At 51.5% G+C, this 9,314-nt stretch overlaps 1 protein-coding gene across 1 annotated transcript in view; it reads left to right on the top strand.

Annotated features, from left to right (window-relative positions):
* ARHGEF10L (Rho guanine nucleotide exchange factor 10 like) overlaps positions 1-9,314 on the top strand; it is a 35,843-nt gene that overhangs the window by 24,856 nt on the left and 1,673 nt on the right. The window contains exons 12-18 of the mRNA XM_018573204.1: positions 118-239; positions 1,723-1,809; positions 2,065-2,279; positions 3,001-3,155; positions 4,685-4,827; positions 6,003-6,171; positions 8,493-8,615. Of these exons, the coding sequence (XP_018428706.1) occupies positions 118-239; positions 1,723-1,809; positions 2,065-2,279; positions 3,001-3,155; positions 4,685-4,827; positions 6,003-6,171; positions 8,493-8,615 (1,014 nt within the window). The remainder of the gene's footprint in view (positions 1-117; positions 240-1,722; positions 1,810-2,064; positions 2,280-3,000; positions 3,156-4,684; positions 4,828-6,002; positions 6,172-8,492; positions 8,616-9,314) is intronic.

Here is a 9,314-nt window from a genome sequence, read left to right as displayed (position 1 = left end):
TTATCTATCTATTGATCCATCTATCTCTTATCATCTCCTCTCTTCTTCTTCAGTATTCTTTTCCCACCCCCCTTATGTGGCTCCTCTTCTACACTTTCCCCATCTGTGTCCCCCCAGGAGAGGAGAACCAGCCCGGCTGGCTGTGCCCTGAAGAAGAGAAGAAGACAAAGATCCCGTTCTGGTCGCCAACTCTGGTCTGTCGTCTCCCGGCGTTCTCCACCAAAGCCTCTGACTTGCAGGTAAGCCTTTGCATGGTCATTAGATGGTCTCGGGGGCTTTAGATGGTCTCAGGGTCATTAGAGGGTCTCGGGGTCGTTAGAGGGTCTCGGAGTCGGGGTCATTAGATGGTCTTGGAGTCGGGGTCATTAGATGGTCTCGGAGTCGGGGTCATTAGATGGTCTCGGAGTCGGGGTCATTAGATGGAGTCGGGGTCATTAGATGGTCTCGGAGTCGGGGTCACACTGTAGGCTACAAAGGTGATGTTTCTTTGGACTTGTGAGACCACAAGGCACATTTTGATCTCGGGACGATACATTGTAGAAATGTCTTCCACTTTTTGCATTCACGTTCCTGTGGCTGAGCAGACGGCAATGGGAAATCGGCAACTCTTTCCCTGCAAATGACAGACATTGACACCGGGATCGTCTCGGGTCAGACAGGTTTTTTATAAATGGCGGCACAAAGAATAGAATGACCTGCTGAGACATGTTCCCTTGCTATGTATGATCGTTCTGTGAATCCGGAGGATGAAGATCATGGGCACCGTATAAGGTGTACGCAGACTCCGGCTGGTCAGGTTCAGATCCCCGACTAGGTTAAATCTTCCTTTCATCATCTTAAAAGGGAGGAAATGAATGCAGATTGTAATTGCTACACAGTGGCCAATCTTCCATAATGTGAAGTAAATTGGATAGCGGGGGATGGGGACGTGACTGGGGGCTTCTGATGGACAATGTCTGGGCCATTAGAAGTGCTCAGGGGTCCTCCACCTTGGTGAGACCTGGGAAAGTCTTCTGGATGGGGCTGGGGGTCACTGTGAGGGTGGATGAGGGTTAGGGGACTCTGCCATAGACTTGGTTGCCCTGTGAAGGATGAGAGGTGCTGTTGGGGGCAACTGTGGAGATGTGGTCTCTGGAGGGGGCTGGGGGCTTTGGCAGACTGGATATCGCTGTGGGAGGATGGGGCCACTGTGCAAAGTGGGTGGGGGGGACTGCTGGCCACTGTGGGAGGTTGGGGACACTTGGAGGGATGGAGACTTTGCACAGGCTGAGAGGATATGTGGGAGATTGAGAGCATTGTGGGAGGCTGGGGGGGTCATTGTGGGAGGTTGGGGTCTCATTGGGAACCTGGGGGTATCCTGCAACCCACTATGGGAGTTTAAAAGCATTGTGGGAGATTAGGGGACTAGTAGCTGCCTGGAGGTTCTACGGAAGGGGCAACCTCGGCACTTTAGCTGTAGTGCAACAACAACTCCCATGATGCATTGCAAAACTAACAGCCACAGGCATGGCTCCCAGAGGCAGAGGTATGATGGGGTAGGGAGTCTGAGCACAGCTGAAGTGCCGAGGTTGCTTCTCCTACTCTACAGACTCCGTTCCTCCCCGGATCTGACCTGCTGGTCATGTGACCACAGCAATTCCTCTTCTCCATGACTGTCTCCAGGACATAACCCGCCTTTCATTCAGTCTGATTGATCTTCTGTTATCTCTGTTCTGGTTGCAGTTGGGCGGAGCCATTCACACTCCTGTACAAAACTTCCTCCTGGGATTCTCCTCCGTCAGTACGTCACTTCCTCAGGGCTACTTATGGGTAAGTTACACATCCCTGTGCTGAGTTCCCGGGTCTGTACACCTGCTGTGCCCATTATGAGGGCCCCCCCCCCATCCCTGGTGGGGTTTCCGGCTCTAATAGATCTAGCCCTCTTATGGCTCATGTACATTATTGATACATTTGTGTTACTTTGTATATAAATAAAGAAGGAAATTGCTGTTTTGGATTCTCTGATCTCCATGTTGTGAGCCGGGCAGTGCAGGTGGTCACCAGGTCTCTGGTCTCTCTCGGCAGGTCGGAGGGGGTCAGGAAGGAGGGGTAGGCCAAATCCAGATCTTCTCCCTGAACCACACCTCCCCGCGGATGCTGAAGGCATTCCCTCTGCCATCCTGCGTCCTGTGCGTGGAGAACGTGTGCGCCAAGGAGGGCGAGGAGAGCGAGGAAAAGGAAGAGGATTGTACGTTTGCGCCTGTGCAGCCGGCGGTGTGTGTGGGCCTTCAGGACGGGAGGTAAGAGAGATCACCGCACCTCCCTGTATGATGTCACCGGAATATGGGCCAATCACTTTTCTGCATTTTTTTTATATATGGTAATATCCGGGTTTGCAAAAAGGTTTGACGCACACAGAGGGTATTTATATCCTTTTAGCTATTGAGGAATATATTTCAATGAGAGTGTTTGTGCCCGGAGTCCAGAGTACTCGAATCTATCAGATAGGCAACCCGATGGGCTTGCATGACAGGGTGACAACCGTGCTGCTAATTGCTATGCAGTGGCTTTTGAGTTGTCAGCCTGCAATAGGAAGTGCTGTTTCCTGGCAGGATCAGGAAGTTGCGGGGGATGGGTATCTTCTTCTATTATATTCATATACAGTTTGTTCCGTGATCGCGGACGGTGCGTGTCTGTAGGTAGGTTTAGTCTGCCGCTCCCGGAGCACAGCGGAATCCGATCGGCGCTCTCCCGTCGCCACGATCGGTTTATCATCTCCTTCCAGGCAGGTATATGAGTTTGTATCAGGATGTATAACAGCGATGTTGCGATGAATAATAAATGAGGACTGCGTTGTACCGCTTGGGAGGGGGGAGGGGAACCCGTGCGCAGTTTTTACAGAGTTTGATATATTTACGTCTCCCGACAGATGAGACTGATTCCTCCTCCGCTATACGCGCGGCGTGACAGGCCCTCCGAACGCCCACCCTCCTCCCGTAACCGCCATCTTTTCTCTTCCAGCATTCTGGTGTACAGCAGCGTAGACACCGGATCCACCTGTCTGATGGCGCTCCGGAGTCCCGGCCTACAGCCCGTCCTCTGCCTGAGACTGAGCTGCACACACCTGTGTGCCGGGCTGCAAGATGGCACGTTGGCGCTGTACCCGCAGAACCCAGGTGAGACCTCAACCCTGCGCACCTAGCGCCAACCGAAATATCGGCACTTAGAGGAGAACTCGGGTCTGATTATATTAAAGCAGATCTAAAGCTCATTTTGGTTTGGTGGTCCACTGCTGAAACCCTTATCAGGTTCTTTTATTGCCCTCGCTGGGAGGTTTCACCTTTTGCTACTTGTTTTGGTGACAACAGAAAGTGATCAGAGAAATAAGCTGTCACCAGAACAGGAGGTGAGGGGAAATCCAAGAGGGGATCTCACTTTCCGGAGAAGTCCACTCACTTCCTGTTGTGTCTACGGGACAGGAAACAAAGGGAAGTGGTCCCTATTCCATCCATAATTCCATGGTTTGTGCTATACACTGATATGTGGCCAATAGTTTGTGGACCCCGGACCCTCACTTCTTTGTGATCTCGTTGGACATCCCATTACGAAATCATGGCTATTAATATGGAGTTCCCCCTTCTGAGATGTTTTTTGAGAAGTTCTGACATGATGTGAGGGAGCATGGAGCCGGCTTCCCAGCCAATCAGGAAGCTGGGCGTCGTGTAATGACTGGCTGCCTGGCTTCCTGATTGGCTAGAAAGCTGGTTCCATGGACCCAAGGAAAAAAACTCATAAATCATGTAGCACTCCCTACCGGAAATCCCCAAAAAAGTAGGTGGGTGCTTGAAATGACAGCGGATGGCGCTGCACACAAAACAGCTTAAAATGTAGATGTCACCCGCAAACTGGCACGACAGAAGCTCGCAAGTCAATGCAAATCCATTTATTAATAGATGTCACTCAGGATAAAAGGGTGGGAGTGCCTGTGGAACTTTGTGCACATTCGTAAGGTCAGGTACTGATTTTTGATTGAAAAATATACTTTATTAATGTAATAAAATATACAAAAACAAGCTATACAATCGGGGTACATTCAACCTCGTACTGCGACGCAGCGCATAAACACCAGATAGCAATACAGCTCAATCACACAATAAATTACATTCGCACTGCGGCGAGATGCCTGACGTGTAGCGCAAGACAAGAGTCCTGAGCCCTCCACGTCATTCATGACACCGCATTACCCCGTACTAAGTCTGTGGTCCGTAGGATCCACATCAAATACCTTCAAAATAGAACGTCAATAAACCTTGCGGCGCAATGTAAAATCACCGCCCAGGATTACTGCTCTGGTTGTGGCGAGCTGGGTCCGCAGGGTCTGGAAAAGCTCCAGTCGCGCATTCTTGTCCGGGAGGTCAGGTACTGATGTTGGATGAGATGACCGGGCTCATTATCAGCTTTCCTCTTCATCCCAAAGGTGTTCAGTAGGGTTGAGGTCAGGAATCGGGGTCGTAGTGGAACAGAAAAGGGTCTTCACCAAACCTACCACAAGGTTGGAAGAGCTCAATTGTCCACAATGTCTTTGTATGATGGAGTATTAACAGAGCCTTCACTGGAGGCACCTGAACTCCATCATTGGAGGGAGGTCTACATACTTTAGGCCATAACATGTAATACTTTAACTGATCTCTCTGCCTCCTCCCAGGTGGATTATGGGATCCCGAAAACCCCTCCACCGTGCGGGTAGGAACAAGCCCTGTCCACGCCCTGCTTGCCCTGGATGACTGCATATGGGCCAGCTGCCGCAATCGAGTGACCGTGCTGGAGACGGAGCTCCTCAAGGTCCAGGTAAGTCCGATGGCACTGTTTTTGGTTGGGTGTCAGTCTGGAGGAGTGGGCGTTCCTAGGCAGGCTGTATTTGCATAGCCAACGCGCACATGTCATGCTGGGCCTCCATCCCTTGTTTTGATGCTCCTGGAATGTATTTAGCTCATTTAAACCAAGGGTTTTATTGGGCTTTAATGCAGTTTGTTTCCAGGCAGCTGAGCCCCCACCAATGGTTTCTGCAGGTCCCGAGCCATTGTTTGGTGGTCACAGCCATAGAACGCGCTTCCATTTATAAACGCCATCTCAGCGCTGTACTGAACTGGTGGCATTCCAGAAGCTTATCAGAAGTAAACAGAGTAGAGTCAGCCAGGTCGTGTGCATTGACTGCGGCTCACCCCCCACCCCCCCAGTCCTCCCGGGAAATTGGTTGTAGCGCCTGCGTCATGCTTAGTAACCTGGGCCTCGGAATGGCGCTCTGCTCCATTGAGTTTGCTCGTCGCTGTGCCTGGTAATGACATAGTGGCAGTTTATTGCAGGAAGAATTGTAACCGTAATTTAATTACAACTATTGATTAACAGAGGGAGGGGGGCGAAAATTAATTAGTCTTCGCCTGGAATTTCTTCCTCGGCTCTTGATTCCATGCCCCGGAGGGGAGCTTGTTGGTTAAGTCCATCCAGTTCGGCGTGGAGCGGTTCTCCTGCCCTGCGACAAGAAGAAAGAAATCATGAATGCATTTCTACGAGTACAATCCCACTGAATGCAGAGACCATAGCGTCCACAAGGGGGCGATATCACAAGCAGAAGTCTGGTGGGGTAACGCTGAGATTGGCATTATTGGTGGCATTGTCAGCAGGAAATTTTCCCCAATGGGGTCACAGACTATTTTCCACTGCATCTGATCTCTCTCATGTGACCCGGACTAGATCCATCAGGTGATAACTTATTGCTGAGGTTCCCAGGTATAACCTTGGATGTCTGGCCCACCCAAGCATGCAGAGTCAGCTCATATAGGGTAAAACTATAGCGGTCAGATGGTATGTTCAGGTCTGATTGATCTTTCACCCCAGGATTGGTGGTCTGGGACTGTCTGTAGACATGAAATTGCCACTCAATCCAGCGGTCATAGGTTGGTGTGTACTGTTGTACCCTTTACCCCGTATTTCCTCCATGTCGCCTCTCATTCCTTCTTTCGCAGAATTTCGAGGCCATTCAGGATGAGGGGGTTCGTGTTACTCACATGATAAGAGCCGGCGGAGGGGTGTGGATGGCGTTCTCGGAGGGCTCATCGATACGTCTCTTCCACACCGAAACTCTGGAACTTCTGCAAGAAATAAACATTTCTACTCGCACCTTGTCACTGCCAGGTAATGGTTTAGTCTTGTCATTGTAATTGCCGGGTAATGCCTGGGACTTGCCTCTGTCATTGCCGGGTAATGCCTGGGACTTGCCTCTGTCATTGTCGGGTAATGCCTGGGACTTGCCTCTGTCATTGTCGGGTAATGCCTGGGACTTGCCTCTGTCATTGTCGGGTAATGCCTGGGACTTGCCTCTGTCATTGTCGGGTAATGCCTGGGACTTGCCTCTGTCATTGTCGGGTAATGCCTGGGACTTGCCTCTGTCATTGTCGGGTAATGCCTGGGACTTGCCTCTGTCATTGTCGGGTAATGCCTGGGACTTGCCTCTGTCATTGTCGGGTAATGCCTGGGACTTGCCTCTGTCATTGTCGGGTAATGCCTGGGACTTGCCTCTGTCATTGTCGGGTAATGCCTGGGACTTGCCTCTGTCATTGTCGGGTAATGCCTGGGACTTGCCTCTGTCATTGTCGGGTAATGCCTGGGACTTGCCTCTGTCATTGTCGGGTAATGCCTGGGACTTGCCTCTGTCATTGTCGGGTAATGCCTGGGACTTGCCTCTGTCATTGTCGGGTAATGCCTGGGACTTGCCTCTGTCATTGTCGGGTAATGCCTGGGACTTGCCTCTGTCATTGTCGGGTAATGCCTGGGACTTGCCTCTGTCATTGTCGGGTAATGCCTGGGACTTGCCTCTGTCATTGTCGGGTAATGCCTGGGACTTGCCTCTGTCATTGTCGGGTAATGCCTGGGACTTGCCTCTGTCATTGTCGGGTAATGCCTGGGACTTGCCTCTGTCATTGTCGGGTAATGCCTGGGACTTGCCTCTGTCATTGTCGGGTAATGCCTGGGACTTGCCTCTGTCATTGTCGGGTAATGCCTGGGACTTGCCTCTGTCATTGTCGGGTAATGCCTGGGACTTGCCTCTGTCATTGTCGGGTAATGCCTGGGACTTGCCTCTGTCATTGTCGGGTAATGCCTGGGACTTGCCTCTGTCATTGTCGGGTAATGCCTGGGACTTGCCTCTGTCATTGTCGGGTAATGCCTGGGACTTGCCTCTGTCATTGTCGGGTAATGCCTGGGACTTGCCTCTGTCATTGTCGGGTAATGCCTGGGACTTGCCTCTGTCATTGTCGGGTAATGCCTGGGACTTGCCTCTGTCATTGTCGGGTAATGCCTGGGACTTGCCTCTGTCATTGTCGGGTAATGCCTGGGACTTGCCTCTGTCATTGTCGGGTAATGCCTGGGACTTGCCTCTGTCATTGTCGGGTAATGCCTGGGACTTGCCTCTGTCATTGTCGGGTAATGCCTGGGACTTGCCTCTGTCATTGTCGGGTAATGCCTGGGACTTGCCTCTGTCATTGTCGGGTAATGCCTGGGACTTGCCTCTGTCATTGTCGGGTAATGCCTGGGACTTGCCTCTGTCATTGTCGGGTAATGCCTGGGACTTGCCTCTGTCATTGTCGGGTAATGCCTGGGACTTGCCTCTGTCATTGTCGGGTAATGCCTGGGACTTGCCTCTGTCACTGCCGGGTAATGCCTGGGACTAGCCTCTGTCATTGCCGGGTAATGCCTGGGACTTGCTGGTTAAAAAGAGAAAGTCTTGGGACTCCAGGCGGTCATTGCTCCTCAGTCTGCATCATATATGTCAATTTTTATTTTTCCACTATACATTCATTAGGTTGATATTTGTGGCCCCTTTTGTGGGTCCATAGCCAGCAGATCCCCTGCGATCGGCCCGCTGCCTATAGAGAGGAGTCTTCGGGTGACCTGAGCAGAAATAAAACACTTTCTCAGTCCTGTGATCCCTGGGAAGGGAGTCAGTTCATGACTTGGGAGGAAGCGGAAGGGTTACTTTGCACTGGCCCCTCTGCCAGTACGGTAGCGGGTGCACAGAGCGGGGCCCCCAGGTGCGTCGGTGCTCCGCTATTAAGCAGATGTTATGTCTCCACAGCAGAGAATAGATAATTAGTGGAGATGAGATGTCAGAGCGCGGCTGATGGGCCAGCTTGATGTCTGTCCCGGGGTTGCTTGTCAAGCTGGATGTTTAGGATATGGAGTGTGCAGCTAACGATACAGTACAGATTGGACCGGGGCCCCTCTCCCTGGCTCCAGCCTGGAGACAATCAGCGAGCGTCAGACATAATCCGAGCTGACACCCTCAACATGTTAATCCCCGGCAGGAAGCGAGCGCCTTTTTTTTTTTTTTCTTCTGATGGAAGACGATAACTCGACTACAAGGTGCAGCAGGTCAAAGACGGCTTTGTAGTTCCTTCTGTCTCTGCCCCCCCCCAACCTCATCCCCCCCCATATCCTCTCTCTCTCTCTCTCCACAGGGCAGAAGAACCCCCGAGTCACCACCCTGATGATATGCCAAGGCTTGCTGTGGGTGGGCACCGACCTCGGCATCCTGATCACATTACCTGTGCCAAAGTTGGAGGGCATCCCCAAAATTACAGGTAGGTGTCTGACTGCTGTGCTACACACTACGGCCACATTGGTGAGATTTTTCATCACTTCCTGTCTCTCCGACACCTTGGTAACAGGAAGTGAGATTAAAACCAGAGGGGCATAGACAGCAATGGTCCAAGCAGTTGTACATTGTGTTGCTTCATAGTCCACCCCCCACTCCCCGTTAGCTTTCTACTACATTAAGTACATCTGCTCATTTACATGCCGGGGGAAGTACTTTTGGCCCACTTAGATATAAGCGCTGCAGGTCTCATACATTCCACTATGGATGTGGCTCTTCCCCCATTTCCTCCTGGCCATTCACAAAACGCACACCCCCTAGGCTTTGACAGGGGCTCCAACCTTTCTCCATTCTGGAGTTGACCTCTGATGACTACTAGTTTCCCTGCATATCCAATCCCCCTATTCATGAGTCATCTGCAACCTTTTAAAGTGGACCTGTATCTCCACCCCCCCACCCCCCTAAATTCTTCTCCTTGCCACTTCTGGTTACATGGCCAACAGCCAGCCCATTGCCCATGTGGTCTCTGATGAAGGAGGAGGATCGGAGTTCTGGCAAATTGCTTACCTAAATGCTACCCCCTCCCACCTTTGGCTGAGCTGGCATGACTAATGGTCTGGCATTTGGTCATGTGACTGGCAGCATTAGGTAGAAAAGTTCAAGTATTCCGGGGTAAAGGTATTTC

This window comes from Nanorana parkeri, unplaced genomic scaffold (genome assembly GCF_000935625.1).
Source record: "Nanorana parkeri isolate BGI_ZX_2015 unplaced genomic scaffold, ASM93562v1 scaffold2271, whole genome shotgun sequence".
Taxonomy (NCBI): domain Eukaryota; kingdom Metazoa; phylum Chordata; class Amphibia; order Anura; family Dicroglossidae; genus Nanorana; species Nanorana parkeri.
The sequence above is the reverse complement of the archived record's forward strand: the minus strand, read 5'-3'. Positions and strand labels throughout refer to the sequence as shown.